Genomic DNA, 22,396 nt, shown 5'->3' with positions numbered 1-22,396 from the left:
ATTGGTGACTGATTGGTGCCTGATTGGCATTTTCGCCAAATACCATCACCAATCAGGCAGTTTGCTAACTTTTGATCCAGTGATCAGAAAAAGATGAAATATAGCTCATTGGAATCGTCTCAACAAGACGAATCTAATGGTAGTAAAATCGCATCTTTAGGATTAATACTTGATGAGAAATTAAGTAAAATATAAAAATGAAAATGTATCATTTATATTTTATTTAATTTTTTATTAACTATCAATCCTAGAGATGCGATTTTACTACCATTAGATTCGTCTTGTTGAGACGATTCCAATGAGCTATATTTCATCTTTTTCTGATCACTGGATCAAAAGTTAGTAAACTGCCTGATTACACTATTTGGCGAAAATGCCAATCAGGCACCAATCAGTCACCAATCAGTCACCAATCAGCTACCTGATTGGTGACCGATTGGTGCCTGATTTTTCACTTTTCGACCTGTGTCTGAAATTTTGTTCGAAGATCTTTATTAAAAGTAAGTAGGATCTTACTAGGGATTGGTCTAAATTAAATAAGTTTTCAACATTTTCCAATATTTTTTAATGGTTTTATTTCAATTTGATCTCATATTAATATTGGATATTTATATTTATATAGGATAGCAATCTTTTTTTAATAAAGTATTTTTTTTTTGATAAAATATTAAAATTTTCGTATTTAATAGTATATAATGGTAATTAAAATGGAGAAAGTTCATATATATGAAAAATAAAGTGAAAGAATTAAAAAAATAAAAATTGCAAAATTTTTTTTTACTATGAACAAAATAAAAAAAAAAGTTTATTAGTTAAAGTAAATGATTAGTAAAATTTTTTAAGTATAAATTAGTTTATTCTATTCTTAAAAGAAAATCACTTAAAAATAAAACTAATAACTTTAGTATTATCACAGAAAAATGTTATATTTATGTGATTTTAATACCAAAAAAGTATATACTTATAATAAGATTAAAACAATTTTTTTTTATATTTTTACATTTGACCATTCTATTTTATTTTTTTCCATATCATTTATTATTAATTTATAATTACCAGTTATATTTATGGATATTATTTTTTAGAAAAAATGTTAATTTACACGGGGTGTTCATACACATGTCATGTGACTTTATTAAAAAGTTATGTAAAAAAAATTTTTTAATAAAAAAGGAATATGCAATATGTGTATTTTTGTCTGTTCTGCAAGTTTACTTAAAACGTCAAAGTTGATTTTGAATGTCAATTTTGATTTATTTAACAAATTCTTAATTTTTTTCCTGTTTTCGTTAAATTTAATTCTGGCCAACATTTAATGATCAGCATAGAAAATTTACTTTTTTGGAAATCCGTGTTTGAACACCCCGTGTACAAATAGAAATTGCCTATTTTTTAAATACAATAAAAAAAAACTATTTAATATATGTTTTTTTTATTAGTGTCATCTAAGTAAGAGAAGCAAGAGATAGTATTTCTTACTACTATTATTATTATATATTTTTAACAGTTAATAAAATATAAGAATTATTTAAACATATTATGGACTTATGGTAATATTAACAAATATACTGGATTTTAATTTTTAATTTTTTCTTACAAGAAAATTTATTTTTATAAATGATATTATAATATTATATGAAAGAAAAAATAATGCAGTATAAAATTGATATAACTCATATAACAATACTTCAAATTTCTCTAGATTACATAAAATCTAATTGGTCAAAATAATAATTATTTTATACTGATATAAAAGTATTTTTAAATAATTTATTTATTACTTTATTTCTTTAAACATCTATTAGAATAATTTTATCTTAAAATATTGTATGTCTTTTAAAATCTTTATATATTTGTATATATAGTTCCTATTTCGTCAGTCAAATATACTGTATTACACAGTATAGCAGATATGCTTTTATCACCTTGCTGATCATTTATCAATCATATATATATATCATATTACTTCTACTTTGAAGCATCGGGTAAAGCCATAAATCAAATACCAGGCAAATTATACTAATTGTTTTTTTTGTCAGTTTAATTTATGAAAAATATACTATAAAAGTATTATGGCAAAAAAAAAATGTATTGCTAAGGTTAGCCTTAAACTAAAATTTCCAATAATTTGATAATTACCAATCATTTGCTGATTATCTGCTAATCTGATTTTGAAGCTTTGGGCGAAGTTATAGATTTATGGGCGAAACTTGAAATTTTTAAAATATATTATTTAGGTATTCAAGAATCAATAGCTAAAATAAACCAGCAGAATTTTAGATAAACCAAAAGTTATCATTAAAAAAATGTTTATGAATATTATTAAAATATATATTAGAAATATCAGGAAAAAATTTTGGCAAAATTTTATGAACTGTTTAAAGAATTTTTTTTGATTTATTTATTTAAACAACAAATTTGATCATTAAAAATTATATTGTTCATTTTTTTATAAATAGTCTTTAAAATATTGTAAAGAAAAACACATTTTATTAGAATTTAAAAAGTTATTACTAGTAAAAGTTGCCTAATAATGATGCAATCTTGATAAAATTTAATATGCGGTAAATTTAAATGAATATTAAGCTATCTGTAAAATTTGAGTACATATTATTATGTAAAATTTTCAACCAAAGCCAATCAATTTAATTATAGCGAAGAGATAAAATTGAATAAATGATTGATAAATGATCATCAAAATTGTGATAAAATAGGGATGTTCACTATGCTATATTACACTGCATTCTTAACACATATACTAATAGTACGAATAAATATAGAGGATGTTACACTTTTGACTTTTGAGAATACAATATGTAAAATATCCACTATATCTTATATATGTAGTATATAGCTAAATTTATATAAATCAAAAAAAATTACTTGTATTAGATGGTATAATATAGGTATATTTTTGAATCATGGAATTAGATAGTTTTGTATTATATATATTTTACTTTAAATTTTATACTTATATAAAATATATAAATATTTTTAAATCTATACAAATTTATATAAAAATTTTATATAAAATATGTATTTGAATTTTATAAGTATGTAATTAGTATAACATATTTGTATATATTTAAATAATTTTATATTTATATAGAGCTAAGGATGGGCCCGCAAATAATTTTCAAAATCTGCAATATTGCGGATTTTGGAGCTGAATTGCAGTTAGTAACCCGCAATTTTGCAATTCTGATTGGCTGATAATTAAATTTTTTTCTAATAATAATTTAATAAAAAATACACCGGTTTTATAAATATAAATTTAATCAAAAAAAATTTTTTAATAAATTTATTTATTTATTATTTATTAAAAACAATAAAACATAATTTCTGAAATGGCGCAACTGCGCCAAAAACTAAATCAAACACAGACAACAATAACGAACTTAATAATACAAATCAAAGTTCTGGACTGGAATCTACAAAAAAAAAAGTGAAAGAACGTTAATAATATTCTTACATAAAAAAAACATAAAAAACCCCGCTTTCTCTCTAAAAACACCTACTGGTTTTTATTTCCAAGTTCTAGGCCAGAATTTACAAAAAAAAGTAATGAACGTTGTGAGCAGTTGAATACCTAGCATGAACAAATAATATACCAAATGGACAAATGTGAACGTTAAGTATTAAGTACGAACGAACAAATCTTGAATCAGCATGAATGGATAAATGATTAGCCGAAAAGGAGTGTGAATGGATAAATGATTAGCTGAAAAGGATAAACATTTAAGAAGAGTAATGATCTACATGATGTAATATTTATTGAATGATTAACAAGAAACCAATAGATTGAGTAGGGAGTCGATCAATTGCGGCTTAGCAACCAGTTTATTGAGTTCAACAATAAGAACAATCAGAAAGAATAATTATAAGCACAAAAGGTAAATCATATAAAATGGAGGGATATCAGATTAAAGGAACACGCATAATGAAAATACATAAAAACAATATTATAAAACATATTATAAAAGATAATATAAAAGATAATATGAAAAGATAATATAGAAGATAAAAGATAATATAAAAGATAAAAGATAATATAAAAGATGATACGAAAAGATATAAGTCACAAAAGATGGAATATAATATATTAAAGATAGAAACATATCAAAAGAAAGTATATTAAAAGATGGAATATAAAAGATAACATGCAACATATTAAAAATAGAAATATATTGAAAGATAGTGTATTAAAAGACGGAACATAAAAGATAGCATATTAAAGATAGCATATTAAAATAGCATATTAAAAGATAGCATATTAAAAGATAGCGTATTTAAAATATAGATAGCATATTAAAAGATAGTTCAAAGATAATATGTAAAAAGAACATAAAAGATAGTATATAGATAGTACATATTAGAATAGAAAGTATCATAAAATTTGTTTAAATAGAGAGCGGAATTCAAAGCGAGATCTACATCCACAGTTAGTTTGGAATAACTCAATAAAAATATAAGTTTCATTTAATTATTTATTAGTGAAGTTTAATATTAATTAAAGGTAATAGGTTCACCCTAAACTTTAATTAATGTTTGCTTAATTAATTTTAATTGAATAAAATGAAAATTTTAAGATGAATTAAATATACACTTTTGAAAAGTAATGATTCGTAGCAAGAGCTATCAAAGTTTGGAATTAAAGGTAAAGTGGATATAATTTGGGGAAAATTCAGAGAAGTTAAATTTAATTTTATGTCGCTTGATGTTTTATATTACTAATGCTATTTATGTTGTGAACCAAGAATGTTGTTGTATATTGTTGTTATATGTTGTTGCATGTTATTTGTTGATTATGTTGTTTGTTAATTATGCCATTGATTATTTGCTTGTTCGTTTATTTGTTTGTTCGTTCGATTATTCGTTCGTTCGACCATGAGAATGCCTATTCGACGTGGTAACTCTGTAAATTGATGACAGAGGGAATAGGGGGATCTCAACGTTAATAAATATTCTTACATAAAAAAATAAAAAAACTCTACTCCTCCTTTAAAATACTCACTGGTCTCCATTTCCAAGTTCCAGGCCAGAATCTACAAAAAAAAAGAAGTAAAAGAACGTTAATAAACATTCTTACATAAAAAAACCAAAAAACCTACTTCCCTCTTTAAAATACTCACCGGTCTCAAGTTCTAAGTTCCAGGTCAGAATCTACAAAAAAAGAAGTAAAAGAACGTTAATAAATGTTCTTACATAAAAAAAACAAAAAAACTCACTTCCCTCCCTTTAAAATACTCACTGATCTCCATTTCTAAGTTCCAGGCCGGAATCTACAAAAAAAAGAAGTAAAAGAACATTAATAAATGTTCTTACATAAAAAAAATAAAAAAAACCCCCGCTCCTCCCTTTAAAATACTCACCGGTCTCCATTTCCAAGTTCCAGGCCGGAATCTAAAAAAAAAAAGAAGTAAAAGAACTTTAATAAATGTTCTTATATAAATAAAACATAAAAACCCTGCTTCCCTCTTTAGAAACACCTACCGGTCTCTATTTCCAAGTTCCAGGCCAGAATCTACAGTGCGGTACCTCTATAACCAACCCAATTTTATAGTCATAATGTGACATTTTCAAAAAGATGTCACATTAGCAAAAAATAATATTTTAAAATTCTAACCGATAATTTTAATAAAGCATATCAAGAGCTTTTAAACTTATCGGGTTAGATTAAAAAATAATAAATTTTGCTAGTGCTACATAAGTTTGAAGTTCGGGTAATTTATTATGATGGGAAAAATTTGAGAATAAGTGATTTTTGTGTAACATAAAAAAAAAACAATCATTTGATAGTGCTTATTCAAATAAATCATTTTAGCTTATAAACTTACCCATGCTTTGTTAAAAAAATTTTGAAAAAAAATTCAAAAAAAAATTTTGGTAGTTTTTATTTATTACAAATTATATTATATCTATTTCTCAAAAAGGAATCATGGGAAAACTTGCTAAAAAAAATATAAATCCCATAGAAAAGTTCCTGATAATATACTTAATCAAATTACTTTAAATAATTATAATGAATAATAAATTATATATAAAAAATTATGCATAATTCTAATTAACATTAGGTATTGCATTAGCCAATCAAATTTATTTTAAGTCATGTGATTTTGTATTATGTCAGCAAAAAAATTGAGAAAATTTTTTTATTTGCTTAATGTATTTATCTTTTTAAAAGCTATCTAATTTTAAAATTTTATAAAATTCCGACCATTAGATTACAAGATATAAGGGGTACCTATTATAGAGGTACCGCACTGTACAAAAAAAAAAGAAGTAAAAGAACGTTAATAAACGTTCTTACATAAAAAAACCAAAAAAAACCCACTCCCCCCTTTAAAATACTCACCGGTTTCAAGTTCCAAGTTTCAGGCTAGAATCTACAAAAAAAAAGTAAAAGAACGTTAATAAATATTCTTACATAAAAAAAACAAAAAAAAAACTCCCCGCTTCTTTCCCTTAAAATACTCACCGGTCTCCATTTCCAAGTTCCAGGCTGGAATTTACAAAAAAAACAGTGTTGTTTTTTTAAAATGAAAAAAAAAATTTAAAATTGCGTAATGCAATTCTTATTTGATTTATACTATGCTATCCGATAATCTAATTCAGATCATTAACTATTAAGGCCGCTCCAAGCCAATTCTTTGTTTAACATAATATAGGGGTCCCAATCTAGGGAGGGGGGGAACAAAAAATAATACATAAAATAAAATACATGGCCAGAATTACCATTAATTTTAGCCAAAATTTTGACTAAAAGAGTGAGCAGAAATTTTGGATGATAATTCTGGCTAAAACTTAAAGATTTGTCTAATTCTGGCCTAAATTACATGTATTTTTTTTACATAAAAAATCCAAAAACAGGGGAGGGTTAAGTTTAAACGAAACATTGAATTGGTGCAGCCTAATATTAATAACCGTCAAATTAACTGGCTGGTATATTTTTTCTAAAAAATAAATGATTTTTTTTTAAAAATTTTATTAATGAAAAACTGATTTTTTTTACTTTTAGTAATAAGTAAGGTTGCTTGTCTAAACCTTTTCAAAATTTTACGATTAATTTCATCAAAATTTTACTATAGATTTATTATAGTTTGGTAGAGTTTCAGCAGTTTCGGCATTTATAATAAGTTTCGGCAGTTTCGTCTTTCTTTAAAGTTTCACCAGTTTTTTAATATAACATATCCGCCGATCTGCGGAATTAACAAAATTCGTCTAAATTAAGGAATTTGACAATAATTTAATAAAAATTAGGTAAATTAAGTTTTGCAAAAATGATCACACTTGTGCTACATGATCATATGACAAATATTAAGAAATTATTTCAACAAAAAGTAGCGTTAAAAAAATTTTTTTCTTTCGTAAACTCCCTATTAAACTCCCCATCAACCCCCCATCAACTTTTCAAACAGTTTTTACATCAAGTAAGTTGAGAATTTTTGCAAGTATATTTGTAATTATTTTATATTAGATACAACTTGGAGCTGTTTTTTTATTTTTTTTTATAGTTTATAAAAAAAATTTATTTAGAAAGTAAAATTATTCAAAAAAAATCTTTTCAATAAAATAAATAACTCTAAATATTAATAATGATGTTTTAGCAAATTTAGATTATGTATTGATTAGTTGTTTAATTAAAATCTATTTGATATTTATTATTAATTATTTTTCAGTTAATTTTTTTTCGTTAAATCATTAAATATTCTGAATTTTGTAAAGTTTTTCTTTTGTTTTTTTTAATAAACTAACTTTATAATATTTTTTTTCTTTTTTTTCTAGAAACTCCTTCTACTGGCTTCGGGTTAAAGAGGTAAATATTTTGGAAGAGGTCTTAAAAGTTTTTTTATATATTTTTTGACATTTTTTCTTACGTAGGAACAGGTTTTGATCAATTTTAATCGGTACTGCGCCACATAACTGATGATCAGCAAATTTCGCAAATCGGCGGATATGACTTTAATATAGTTTTGGCAGAATTTCACTTTTTGGCAAAATGCCAAATTGCCTAAACTTCTAGGTTTCGGCAAGCAACCTTAGTAATAAGAAGAAATCAGTTTCTTTATTAGTTAATTAAAAAAATTACATTTATTAAAAAAAATTATCCTTTTTTTTGCGGGCAATTCATAATTCCACAAATAATCTGCAATTTCGCAATTAATTACAAAATTGCAGATCATTTGCAAAATTGCGGAAAAATTGCGGAATTGCATCTAACAGAATTGCGGATATATAGACTTCAAAATCCACAATATTCTGCAATATCACATATCGCAAATATTCTGCAATTACTTATTTGCGACACCATTTTTATATAGAGCAAGCATATGAAAAAATGAAAAATACTTTACTACATTGTAATCAAATATATAAATATAAGTTGAATATAGAATTATCACATAATCTTACACTTTGTTTTGCATGTAATAGTTAATTAACCAAGATGTTAAAGCAGTTGAAAAAGAACAAAAAAATATTCCTCCATTAACAGGTGATACAGTCAACTCTCTTTATAGTCACACATTTGGGACAGTCCATATTTGGTGATTATAAAGAGATGTGACTATATAAAAAATTTCTTATATTTGTATATCATAATTCCGGCCAAAAATTAACATAATTTCAGCCAGAATTATACTTAAAACTTTATTGTATCGTAACTTCGCCAATATTAATCGTATAGAGATGATCTTACCGCCATTCGATTCGTCTTGATGAGACGGTTCTAATGGTATAAAATACGTCGAAATCTAATTACTAGATTAATTTCCGAAATTAAAAAAATATTAATGGTTTTTGTGTAATAACTCTGTCGATATTGATCCTAGAAAGACGATCTTACTACCATTCGATTCGTCTTGATGAGACGAATCTAATGGTATAAGATACATCGAAATCCAATCACTAGATCAATTTCCGAAATTAAAAAATATTAAATGGTTTTTAAGTAATAACTCCGTCAATATTGATCACAGAGAGATGAGCTTACCACCATTCGATTCGTCTCGATGAGGCGATTCCAACGAGCTATAAATCATCTTTTTACAATCACTAGGTACTGAAAAATCTAGCAAAATGTTAAATGGCGCAGTAAACGTAAATCAAGAAATATTATAATGCTGATGTTTAACATTTTGTTGAATAACTCGTCAGCCAGTGATCAGAAAAGGATAAAACTACCACCATTCGATTTGTCTCAGTGAGACGATTCTAACAAGCTATGATACATCTTTGTACGATTATTAGATGCCAAGTTATTTAATATATTCTTTATATAACTGTGATTATAAACGGTTCTTTTTAATATAAGATTTTTGAGGATAGATGTGATAGTGACTATAGATAGATGGTGACTATATAGGATAGATTTTAATAATAAAGTGTTTTGAACATTCAACTAGTGTGACTATATAGTAGAATGTGACTATAACGGGAGTGACTATAGAGGGAGTTAACTGTACTTCTTTTTAACAATCATAAATAAAATTTTGATTATAATTATCTATCAAAAAAAAAATAAACAAACATTTTCTTCTGTAATAGTTAGTTTTATTTTAGAAAATCCAAATTTTGTTAATTTTAGGAATAAACTTGAAATATATATTTGTGAACAAATTGAATTAGTTTATCAAAATAAATATAATTTAACATATAAATCAAGTACAGAAAGTGGAACAAGAATACTTTTAGATAATGAAGAAGCATTTAGTAAATTTATAAAAGATTATCAGACTATGATATTAGGAAATAAAAAAGTAATGATTTTTATTATACTTAAAGAATTATCCAAGAAACATTCACGTCAGATATTTTATAATTTATTGTTTTAAAAACTGTTTGTTGAATTTTCTTATAATATTATTCTTAATTAATTTTAGAATGAAGTTTCAGAACAGGAGGTGTCTAATGATGAATTGAAAAATTAAATTCATTCTCGTCAAAAAACTAATCATTACCAAAAAACATGCCAAAAATCATATCATATCAAAAGAAGCTAATTTAGATGAAAATGAAGTATTGGTTAAATCTTATGTAATGAAATTAAATGATAAGTATATTTGTGAAGTTAAAAATCACAAGCATTATTTTATTAAAGATGATTGGCATTTATCCTTGAATAATTTTGCAATTAATTTGTGGGCTATCTAAAGAAATTGTATGTATTTTGTATCTAATTTATTTATAAACAAATTTTAATGATTAAGTATTTTTATTATAGGTAAATAAAAATACAGATTTAGATACTCCTCCTAATCATGCTTTATTTAGTATAATGCATTCAGTAAAAGTAACTAGAAAAAGTTTTTTATTTGACGAATTTATTCAAATGTATCATTTGTCATATCCATTACCATTACCATTACCATTACAATCAACTCCATCTCCTTTATCATATAATTATTCTAATTATAATTCTGATATTCCAAATAGATCTCTTAGTTTATCACTTACTTTAGATCATAGTTTATTTTTGCAAATATCAGATTATAATTTGTTAAGAAAAGTTGCACCAAGTATAAAAGTTTTTTTAAAAGATTTAGATAAAGAATTTGGTGATGGTAAATTTACTTGTTATTTATCTATTTTTGAAGAACAAGAAATTCATGTTAGTCATCTTACAATACTATCAGATTCTGAATATATTTTAATGAGTGTAACAGTTATTGAACATAGACAAATATTACATGATGAAGCAAAAGAATATAAATAATTTTTTTTTTTTGTATATTTTATTTACTTAATAAAATTGATAAAAATAAGTGATTTTATTAGTATTTTTAATGAAAAGCTTTAAGTGTAAAATTATACATCATAAATTGATTCTGCAAAATATTTTTTTGCTATTTCTGATGTAGTTTGAGCCAATGCAATTAAAATTAAATAAATTAGATCAAAATAATCTACAAGATCTCTGTATCTTTTTAACCAAGATTTTAATGCTGAGAAAGCTGTTTCAATAGGGTTGAAATCTGGTAAATAGGAAGGTAAATAAAGTATCCTACCATTAATATCTTCTATTGTTGTAACTAAATCATCATTATGATGTATGCATGCATTATCCATAACCAATACATTATGTTTAACTGAATAAGGATTCATTTGGGGTAACTAAATAAATAAAAGAAATTATCAATAATTATAAACAATTAGTATACAAATGCATATCATATTACCAATTGTGTTAAAATAAAGGTTTGAAATCTTTCTTTATCACAGCTTCCCTTCATAAATATCAACAGCAACAAAACCTTTTAAGGATAATGCAGGCAAAATAGTATAACACTTTCCTCTAACAAAAACAACATTTTTTTTTGCTTTAGTATTGATGGGGGAGTAGCCATACTATCTGGTAAGTGTTCTCTTATCTTTAGCTGTTTTATCAATAAAAATTAATTGTTCAGAAGTGTAATGCATTCCAATATTATATAAATAAAATCCATGTAATGCTTTACTCCTTTCTTTAGCTGCTTTTTGTATTTTTTTTCTTGTAATACCACAAAATTGAAGGGAACGCCATAGTGTTGGTATAGAAACTAGTTTTCCTATTCTTTGTTCCATCTTATATACCAACTCATCAAGATATCAATCTACTTTATCTTTAACTAATTCTTCTAAAACCTATACTATAAATTGTTAAATAATTAATGTTATCTAACAAAAAGTCAAATTCTAAGTCCTTACCAACATATCTTGTCATGTAAATATTTTTCTTCTTCCTACTCTACCAACAAATAGATCTCTTACACATCCCCACTTTTTAAAAATTCTACAGACTTTGTTAACAGTAGCTTCATTAACATACATTCTTTTAGCGATTTCCTTCTGTGTAAAACCTTCAGCCTGACAGTAAATAATTCGCCATCTTAAATCTTTACTTAAACTTTTTTCCATTTTGATCTAAAATTATTTTAGTAAGAGTTAATATAGTTTGATTTTAAAAGAATATTCATTATTTAGATTTAATAATTTAAAAATCGTAAAATTTGTGAAAATTCATTTTGAGAAGGTACTTATTTTTGTAAATTTAAAGGAAAAAACCAACCTAAGCTTATAAAAACTGAACTTTAGTAAGTAGAGAACATATATTTTATAACTATGAAAGAAATTCGCAATATTTATCATAAACTTTAAAAAAAATTCGCAAAAATATTGAAAATTCACAAATTTTTTATACGGTGTCACATGGTTGAAAATTGCACCATTTTGAAAATGGCGATAATTTTGTACTGTTGAGTGTCTGGCAAATTAAATAGTACAGTGGTTAGATCGTGAGATATGATATTGTAAGTTGAGGTAACTGGTTTGGTTCCTAAGGTGAGCAAAAATAAATAAATAAATTAAAATATACACATACTGTATAATCATATATATATATGCGTTAATATATGGTGTATAATGTGTTGAGCTACACATTAGAGTTGATTAACACATATATTAACATTATGTGTTGATATACTCAATATACAGGTGTTGATTAATATTGTAAATCATGTTGAACAACTAGCTAGTGTTGATCAACATGTATACTGGACTTCCTGATGTGACTGAACCAAATAAAGTTAATTGTTTTATCTCCCAGCATTTGAATAAGTAACAACGAATAGTCAACCTAGTGATATTAATATAAATTCACAATGACCTTCTTCATTAGGTAAAACGATAATTGCTGACATATTAACTGCTTTAGCACTATTTGCAGTATTATTGTGATGTCAAAGAAAACAATTAATAATAAATTTATTAAGACATTGTTAGAAATTTGTTAAATTTCTTGGTGTGCCATTGCGAAATTTCACGTGATATTGATTTAGTAATTTAGTAGTTCAACTAATTAGACATATAAAAGCTGTATAATATTATGCGTTTAGCAATATATGTAGCATTTTTTTTTTGATTTATGTCGTAAAAAGAAAAATCAGACGATATAAAATAATACTGAAGAATCGGATCATTATATACTGTATTTCATAATCATATCACTAATTATGTGCAAATTTGTTTCGTCATTTTTAAGAACTTTACTCATAGTATCTATCCGCAATACATTTCATAAATTTTACAAGCAAGAAGTTTAAATTAAAATGAATGAAAAAAATTATTTTAGAAATCATTAAAGTTTATCTATAATTATAATTCTGTTCATAAATAAATACGAAAGGTCTGTACTAGAAAATAACGACGAATGAAAGATGTGCAGATCTTACGAATGGGCACGTGATGCATCTCTATAAACTAATAACATGTGTAACTGAAATCTCTTCTAACGGAAACTTTTTCTTTTTCTTTTCCTTAAAATGAATGAAACGGATGATAAAACATATTCATGGGATGATCGAATAGATGACTTTATGTCTATTCTTTATAATAAAGTTAAAGATTCAAAAGATTCAAATAAATTTATTCCAAATAAGATTTTTCTAAATGTATCTTTATTATCAACTTTAATATTTTTATTTTTTGTAAACCATGAAAATAATGATGATGACATTTTCGTACAAATTAAAGATAAAGCAAAGGATATTACTTGTAAAGAAATTGTTGAAACAGAATTAAATTATTGGATAAGAAAATTTCAACCAATTAAAAAATTACTTTTGGAATATTTAGTCATTCAAGAAAATGATATAAGAGTCATTCATATAACAAACCTCGTCGAAAAATGTAACTTATTTTTTGAAGAAATCTCGAAAAATGAAAAAATAATGCATTTGATACCTTTTACTGTTACCTTTGCAATCATGCATTTTACTGTCCTAAGAGAATCTTTAAAATTACAGACGGTAATTATAATTATTATTTTCTTTTTTTATTACTTTTTTTCTTTTTTTATTCTTTTTAATGACATATAATTTTTTTTAGTCAAATTTCGGAATTAATGAGTTTAAAGAAATAATTTCTCGCTATAAAGACCATTTTACAAATTCTTTTAATCAATTCTTTGCATGGCGAACAGATCAAATAACAACGAAAACTTCTATTTCTAATGATTTAAACTCAACATCATTATTTACTTTTCAAGCTAATGGCGAGGTTAAAGATAAAGTTTGTAATAAAACAGTGAATTATTTTGCAAAATCTTCAAATGATCAAATATTCATAAAAGTATTTGACCTTATCAAATTAAGAATGTTTACAGAAGCAAAAGCAGATTTTATGAAGATGTTTTTGCATATCTTTTCGTTAACTAATTTCGTTCATGATTTTGAGCCTTCATATAATATTTCTTGGCCTCTTAGTATTAGCAGTTTTTGGGTTGGGCCATATGGTATTGATACCTTTCCTGATGGTTCACATAATTTTGATGATAATTCTAAAATATTTTATAATATATCTGAAGATGAATCAGGCGTTATCACAAAAATTGAAATAAGATGTGGTGGAATAGTTGATCATATTCAAGCTTTTTATGAAGATGGTAGAGTCGGTAAAAAAATTGGAAATGGAGGTGGATCAAAACATGTCGTTTCAGATCTGGATAAATCTTCAAAATATATTGTTGCTGTGAAATTAATGTTTGGTCTTGGACTACTTGGTACTATAGAATTTATTTTCAATGATGGAAATACTACTGGATTATTGGGATCTCTTCATGAAAATGATCATGATATAACTGGATCAATTCAAATTGGTCCATTTGGGAAACATAATAAATTTAGATTATCGAGCATTATGGGAGGTGGAGGAAAGATTAGAATAAACAAAGATTATGGTGAAAATGTTGCTCATGTAGCATTCAAATTTCAACATATAGATTCCGTTTGATTTACTATTCGTTCATTTAGAAAGTAATTAACTTTAAACAATGACAATAGCTTAGGTAAAAACTTACTTCCGTCCTTCTTTCCCGATGGCTCACATAATTTCTAAAATATTTTATAATATATCTGAAGATGAATCAGGCGTTATCACAAAAATAAAATTAAGAAGTGGTGAAATAATTGATCATATCCAAGCTTTTTATGAAGGCGGTAGAGCCGGTGAAGGTGGAGTAGGATATATCATTTCAGATCTGGATAATTCTTCAAAATATATCGTTGTCGCGAATTTAATTTTTGGAGTTGGACTACTTGGTACAATAAAATTTATTTTCAATGATGGTAAATCTGCTAAATTTGGAAAGCTTTATCAATTGCATCAAGTAACTGGTTCAAATTGGTCCATTCGGGAAACATAATAAATTTAGATTGTCAGGCATTATGGGAGGCGGAGGAAAGATTAAAATTCATAATGATTTTGGTGAAAATGTCGCTCATATAGCATTTAATTTTCAACATTAGATTCTGTTTGATTCACTATTCTCCATTCAGAAAGAAGTAACTAACTCTAAACAATGACAATAGCTTAGATAAAGATTTTCTTCCTTCTCTCATAATCAATGAATCTTTTCGACTGTTTGGATTTTCTTCTGTTCTTTTAATTTTTTATAAATGTAATACAATTTCTTTTTAAATCATTTGATTTATATTAAATCATATGCGAATTTAAAATTCGCAACTAATAAAGGAACAAAAAAAAATGTGATGTTGCGGTAACTTAAACTAATTGTTTAATCTTTACTATACTCTTGTTTTTTGCAATGACTCAAGAACTAGATCCATCAGTTAGTTGATTTTGAATACCTAATCTGAAAGATTAAGTATGAAACTATGAATAAAAATTAATAAAAGATAAAATTATATAAACTCGTGGTTTAGTTTATTGAAAAAAGAAACTTCTTTACTATAATTAAAGTTTCATTTGCCTTGCTAACTTTCCTGCTGATTGCCTTAACGAAATTTTTGAATCTTAGGGAAAAGGACTTTACGTTCATGCGTACTACTAGTTAATCGCTTCCGGTGTAAACTTTTGTTAGGAATTTACAGGAAAATCTTTTGAATTTATTACTTTAATTAAAAAGTCTTTCTATTTATACAATTGATGCTCCACAAAGCTTAAACTAAAAGTAGTATATGATAACACAGAAAATATATAATATTTTTTTGGTTATTATAGAGATCCTCCATATATACATTTATTTCTTATCGATCGCAAAAAGATTTACAATTTACCGGATATATTACGTTTAAAAAATTATGCACCACAACTGGAAAGATAATTTTAATTTCTGTTCGACAAAAATTTGAAGTACTTGTATATAATGTAATCTTACAATTATGTGAAGCCTCGCCCTATAAAAAATTTCATCCGTTATTTCTGTAAAAACTCCGTAAAATTGAGCCTTTTACGGATTCATTCACGGAAAATGAAAATAATTCGATAGATTCCGTGATATAAGGCTATTAATTCCGGAAATATGAGCCTTTTACGGAAAAAAGATGGAATATAAAAATCGGATAGACTTTTTCTACAGGGTCGTTCATTAATCAAATTTTCTAAAATTTAATCAAATTAGATTTTTATGGGAGAAATTATAATGTAAGTTTACAAATTTGAGAACCCAGTTTAGAAGCTTTGTTTCTACGATACGATAATGATAAAAAAACGATCGTCGAAAAATTTATCAGAACACGTGACGAATATCTATCTGCTATAAATAAGCGAATGTGTAACTGAAATCTAAACTTTTTTTTAAAAAAAAATCATGGATAAAACATATTCATGGGATCATGATCGGATGGAAGAATTTATGACTATTCTTTGTCATAATGTTAAAGCAGAAGATTCAAAAATTAAACCTGAGATATTTCTAAGTATACCTTTATTATCAACTTTAGTCATTTTGTTTTTTATAAAACATGAGAATAATGGTGATGACATTTTCGTACAAATTAAGGATAGAGCGAAGGATATTACTAGTAAAGAAATTGTTGAAACAGAATATAATAATTGGATAAGAAATTTTCAACCAATTAAAAAATTACTTTTGGAATATTTAATTATTCAAGAAGACGATATAAGAGCTACTCATATAACAAGCCTCGTCGAAAAGTGTAGTTTATTTTTTGAAGAAATTTTGAAAAGTGAAAAAATAATTCACTTGATGCCTTTCACTATTACTTTTGCAATCATACATTTTACTGTATTAAGAGAATCTTTAAAATTACAGACGGTAGTTATAATTATTATCTTTTTTATGAGTTTTTTTCTTAATTTTAATAATAAATAATATTTTATTATAGTCAAACTTCGGAATTAATGAGTTTAAAGAAATAATTTCTCGCTACAAAGATCACTTTACAAATTCTTTTCATCAATTCTTTACATGGCGGACGGATCAAATAACAACGAAAACAAAGATTACTAATGATTTAAATTCAACATCACTTTTTAAGTTTCAAGCTGAGGGGGAGGTCAAAGATATAATTGGTAATAAGACAGTGAATTATTTTGCAAAATCTTCAAATGATCAAATATTCATAAAAGTATTTGACCTTATCAAATTAAGAATGTTTAACGAAGCAATAGCAGATTTTATGAAGATGTTTTCGCATATTTTTTCGTTAGCTAATTTCGTTCATGATTTTGAACCTTCATATAATATTTCTTGGCCTCTTAGTATTAGCAGTTTTTGGGTTGGGCCATATGGTATTGATACCTTTCCCGATGGTTTACATAATTTTGATGATAATTCTCATCTACTTTATAATATATCTGAAGATGAATCTGGTGTTATCACAAAAATTAAATTAAGAAGTGGTGATGTAATTGATCAAATTCAGGCTTTTTACGAAGGCGATAAAGCCGGTAAAATTATTGGAGGTAGAGGTGGAACAGAACATATCATTTCAGATCTTGATAAATCTTCAAAATATATTGTTGCTGTAAAGTTAATATTTGGTATTGGATTTCTCGGTACAATAGAATTTACTTTCAATGATGGTAAATCTGCTAGATTTGGAAATCTTTATCGATTGTATCAAGTGACTGGTTCAATTCAAATTGGTCCATTCGGGAAACATAATAAATTTAGATTATCGGGCATTGTTGGAGGTGAAGGAAAACGAACTTTTGTGGCTCATATAGCGTTTCGATTTCAACACGTAGATGTTCTTTAATTGTGGTCCATAAATGCAATAAATGTTAATTTAATTTTATTGAAGCATATGATGAAATTAAAATGTAATTACAAAATTATAATAATCCAGATTCCAGAACAAACATAATGGTAGTAACTTAACTAATTGCATAGTTGCATATTGTAGTTCTTATGTATGAATGCAATGACAACCATATATGGAATCTAGATTTCAATAACTTGATTTTTAAATAGCTTAAATTAGTCTAATTCTGTAAGATAAATTACGAAAGCCAATTGATAATAAGATAATTATATTAACTCGAAATTTTAGTCTTTATATAGAAAATCGATAATCAAGTGGAAAAGAAAATTTTTCTTTATAATAAAAAATGCCTCGTTGAAATTTTAAATTTTATAGTTTTTAATATATTTATTGTTTGTACATCTAATATAATTCATGAAATTCGATATATTTGCAATAGTTTACCATTTTTTTTTGTTCCTTTTTTTGTCTCCTTTTAATTCTTCAGCCTTTTCTCTTTCTGTTCCCTCAAATTGTATTCAAATGGATCCGTGAATATAGCATCGAACTTCTTTCCAAAATTAAATCACGATGCCAAATTTCACAAAGAGCTTCTCCTGAATAGTGAAAATTTCTAATTCGTGTGGTTTAATTAATTATTCCAGATAATAAATTATGACGTAATGGTGAAATAACAACTGAAATACAAAATTCCTGACAACCATAATATCGACAGTTTATAATCCCGACACCAAAATCTCGATAAATGCAAATCCCGATAATCCTGACTGGGATGAGTTTGAGATTAGTTAATTTTTAATACAATTGTTTCTAATTTCAGAAGATTAGTAATCTATTAATATACTGCACATAGTTCTTTTAATTAAAATAAAAAATTTTTTCTTTTAATTTCATTAATAATATAGTGACGTTGGTTAATTTGCATAATATTAATAATTTTGCAAACAATTTGCATTGGTATTTATAAAATTTACAAATATTTTGCGTTAATACTAATCAAATAATCCAAATTATTTATATTGGATAAATTAAGACCCGTTACTTCAACCAGGATTTCGGGATTGTAAACTGTCGATATTATGGTTGTCGGGATTTTTGGTAAATCCTGTGAAATATATTACGCCAAATATTCATATTAAAATAGTAATACGGCACCGGTGTAATGCCGAATGCCGTAATATTCACCTCATTTATATATTTGTTTGAAGATTCATGTACTTTGCTTGCTCTAATAAAAGAATTCAGAAAAAGGATTCGTTGTGCTCAGGGATGGACCGGATGGTCAATAGAAATGCATGCTAGAAAGGAAAGAACACTCATTTCATAGTTAATCGAACATTTTTATGGAACAGTTTAAGACATGCCAACTAATTTTTGAGATATGTGTGATAATAGTTCCGCACCTGAAATCAGCAAAAATTACGATTAAATTTTTCTGTTCTAGAAATTGATAATAAATAACGATTGTAACTATCAATGCGCGTGTCAATTTTTTGGATCACGGTTTAAGTAATTTGATCATCCGTTATTTTATATTAATTAGGTTTTTTAATTTATCACTAATTATTTTACTTTTTAAAAAATTAATTTATAATAGAAATTTATTTAAATCTAACCGAATTAGAGAAATTCATTCATTAACTTTTAATATAAAACAATATTTCCCGCATTAAACTTAATCATTTATATAAAAACATGATTATTAATCGAAATAAAACTTGGCATTAGTTTCTATATTTGATAATTTTTTGCATTAAAAAATTTTATTATATTATTATTGAATAAATGAAAAAAAAAATGTACTTTAAAAAATATTCAATACTCATCAAAATAGTAACACCTCATATTCATGTTTATTGGTTAATTATCTTTGTGTTAATGAATTTTTTTTAATATAATTTGGATCATTCTTAAAAGATTGGATAAGTCCAATTACATTTTCGTTTTTATCGTACCAAATGCATAATAATATTTGGTCATTACTATTTAAAAAATACAAATCTTGGCTCTCACAAAATATTTTAACCATTTTACCTTATTTTGGTTACAATTATTCGTATATATATATATACACAAAGTATTATCTAAATATATGTCGTATATGCTGTCATTTTTTTTAGTGAATAACACGTGCAAGAATTTTGATTGGTGGCTTCAAACAAAGTCTTGTTCTTTATCCTTTTGACAACGAAAATCTCAGTTATAATATCCAGTCAAAAAGGATATAATATGATAAGATAATACAAAAAAAAAAATTGTGATTTTTTTTTTGTTTTTACAAATAATTCAAATTCATTTGTACGGTACATATGTTTACATAATTACGACAAGAAATTTATAATAACGATCCAAATTTCAAACGCATATAATTGCAAATCCAATATAATTGACAAATTAAAACAACATTAAATGTATTAATATGGTAAAATAATTAAAGTTTATCGTTGACCAACCTATTGTTTTGTTCACAAAATCACCCTTATTTTTCTCTCATTGGTGTTCATTAAATTATTAAGAATAATACCTAAAGGGTATAAAATAAAACAAAAATAATTAATTAATTAAAAAAAAAAACTTTAAATCGCATATATATTTATGTTAATAATTAAAGTAGGATAATAAAGTGTTCTTCAAATCAGGGAGTAATTAATTTACTTATTAATTTGTGATGCAAAAAATTAAGAAACTTCCGGATACAATGAGATTCCACAAATACAAATTAAGTATGGATCGTTAATTTAAGGTAAACAAACTAAAAAAATTATATAAAGAACATATATATAATATATTCACGTCCTTTCTTTCTTTTTTCATAAATTCAGATATAAATTAATCCATGATATCATATGAGAAAAAAAATTCTAAAACCATGATATCAACTAAAATAAAGTATATTATAATATTTATAATTTATTTTTCAAACTTTTGTTATTCCAAATATGTTCCTAGTGCAAGATATGGAACTTCATGTGTTTTGGATAAAAATAATAATATTATATATTTTATAGGAGGAGAATCGGGTGGGACAAAAAATTGTTTGAATGATTTCTTTTATTTAACATTACCAGATTCAAATATGCAACCAATATTCGAAGAAATAACAGAACCACCAAAAGAATATTGTTGGTCATCATTGTCATTAGCAGAAGGTGGAAAAAAAATTTATATCTTTGGTGGAACGAATGAAACAATAATTTTTTCTTATGATTTATATGGTTCAAAGCAGTGGAGTATACCTAAAATTGATGGTATTGCTCCTGAAGGTAGAAATCAATTTCAAACAGTATCTGATAATGAGAACAATTATTTGTACATTTTTGGTGGTGAAAAAAATAACAAATTTTTTAAGGATATGAACATATTAAATACAAAATATTCTTCTTGGAATAATATGATGATTCTTGGTGCTCAAAAAATTATAAATGTACCTTATTGGGCCGATTATACTGCTATAATGTTATCAAGCGGTGAAATCGTTTATATTGGAGGAAGACAATCCACCTCTCCAAACGGTTTAAATGTATCTTTTGCTAAAATGAATGAAGTAAGTATAAATTCATACAAAGTATAATGATTACAAAGAGAGAAATTAATTTATTAAAAAATATTTATTATATTTTTTTTTTCTTTAATAGATTTATGTCTTCAATACCAAATCATCAAGTTGGGATATAATCGTAAGTATTATTAATTCTTTTTTTTTAAAAAAAAATATATATATATAAATCTATTTACCAATCGATTTCATTTGAAAGAATACTAGTGGAAATGTTCCTGATTCCCGTATTGGACATTCGGCAGTTTTAAATTCAAATAATGAAATTATTGTATACGGAGGCGCAAGCAGCGAAGACTTGGTAACTCTAGCTACTCCAGATCTTGTAATTCTCTCTATAGCTTCAAAACCTTATCAATGGATAATACCTAAAGTTGAAAATGTGCCAAAATCTCGTTCATTTCATTCGGCGGCAATAGTCGGAAATTTCATGATAACTACCTTCGGTTATATAGCAGGAACACAAAATGAAACAAATTTGATAAGTATATTAGATTTTAGCGACACCACAAATGTTCGTTGGACATCTTATGATATGATTCAAGCAAGTCAAACAGATAAGGAAGAAACGGGTTTAAAAGAAACTTTCATATCTCAAAATTTAGCCGTCATTTTAGGTGGTACAATTGGTGGGGTTGTAGTATTATCAGTTATAATAGTTGTTACAATCTTATTGTATAAAGCATGGAGATCTCATAGTAATATGAGAGGAAGACACCAACTTCCTTCTAGTCAAAGCTCTTAAATGCCGATCTGATCTTGTAGAGTATAATAGGACATTAAGCTCTTTAAAAAATGGTCGATTATCTTTGATAGATAAGCCTAAAATAGATTA

The 22,396-nt window shown here is 25.6% G+C and overlaps 6 protein-coding genes across 6 annotated transcripts; 5 read left to right on the top strand and 1 right to left on the bottom strand.

The window, feature by feature from the left end:
* Window positions 1-10,330: 10,330 nt before the first annotated feature.
* Window positions 10,331-10,714, top strand: OCT59_010260 (uncharacterized protein; the record flags this gene model as incomplete). The annotated part of the gene is made up of 1 exon (XM_066132898.1): window positions 10,331-10,714. One exon carries the CDS (start codon window positions 10,331-10,333, stop codon window positions 10,712-10,714), a length of 384 nt encoding a protein of 127 aa, XP_066000499.1.
* Window positions 10,715-11,346: 632 nt separating this feature from the next.
* On the bottom strand, window positions 11,347-11,895 carry OCT59_010259 (uncharacterized protein; the record flags this gene model as incomplete). Its single annotated transcript, XM_066132897.1, has 2 exons — window positions 11,347-11,562; window positions 11,725-11,895. 2 exons carry the CDS (start codon window positions 11,893-11,895, stop codon window positions 11,347-11,349), a joined length of 387 nt encoding a protein of 128 aa, XP_066000498.1.
* Window positions 11,896-13,266: 1,371 nt separating this feature from the next.
* OCT59_010258 (uncharacterized protein) lies at window positions 13,267-14,766 on the top strand (the record flags this gene model as incomplete). Its single annotated transcript, XM_025330181.2, has 2 exons — window positions 13,267-13,784; window positions 13,864-14,766. Exons 1-2 carry the CDS (start codon window positions 13,299-13,301, stop codon window positions 14,764-14,766), a joined length of 1,389 nt encoding a protein of 462 aa, XP_025183428.1. The 5' UTR covers window positions 13,267-13,298.
* Window positions 14,767-14,851: 85 nt separating this feature from the next.
* OCT59_010257 (uncharacterized protein) lies at window positions 14,852-15,178 on the top strand (the record flags this gene model as incomplete). Its single annotated transcript, XM_025325001.2, has 1 exon — window positions 14,852-15,178. One exon carries the CDS (start codon window positions 14,852-14,854, stop codon window positions 15,176-15,178), a length of 327 nt encoding a protein of 108 aa, XP_025183429.2.
* A 1,407-nt stretch (window positions 15,179-16,585) lies between these two features.
* On the top strand, window positions 16,586-18,376 carry OCT59_010256 (uncharacterized protein; the record flags this gene model as incomplete). Its single annotated transcript, XM_025310336.2, has 2 exons — window positions 16,586-17,053; window positions 17,124-18,376. The coding sequence occupies 2 exons, from the start codon at window positions 16,586-16,588 to the stop codon at window positions 17,997-17,999; spliced, it is 1,344 nt and encodes a 447-aa protein (XP_025183430.1). The 3' UTR covers window positions 18,000-18,376.
* A 2,498-nt stretch (window positions 18,377-20,874) lies between these two features.
* On the top strand, window positions 20,875-22,306 carry OCT59_010255 (uncharacterized protein; the record flags this gene model as incomplete). The annotated part of the gene is made up of 3 exons (XM_025315204.2): window positions 20,875-21,549; window positions 21,641-21,682; window positions 21,761-22,306. 3 exons carry the CDS (start codon window positions 20,875-20,877, stop codon window positions 22,304-22,306), a joined length of 1,263 nt encoding a protein of 420 aa, XP_025183431.1.
* Between the last annotated feature and the right edge of the window lie 90 nt (window positions 22,307-22,396).

The sequence above is a fragment of the Rhizophagus irregularis genome, chromosome 18 (genome assembly GCF_026210795.1).
Source record: "Rhizophagus irregularis chromosome 18, complete sequence".
Lineage (NCBI taxonomy): Eukaryota > Fungi > Glomeromycota > Glomeromycetes > Glomerales > Glomeraceae > Rhizophagus > Rhizophagus irregularis.
Note: the sequence above shows the minus strand (reverse complement) of the source record. Positions and strands in the feature narration are given on the sequence as shown.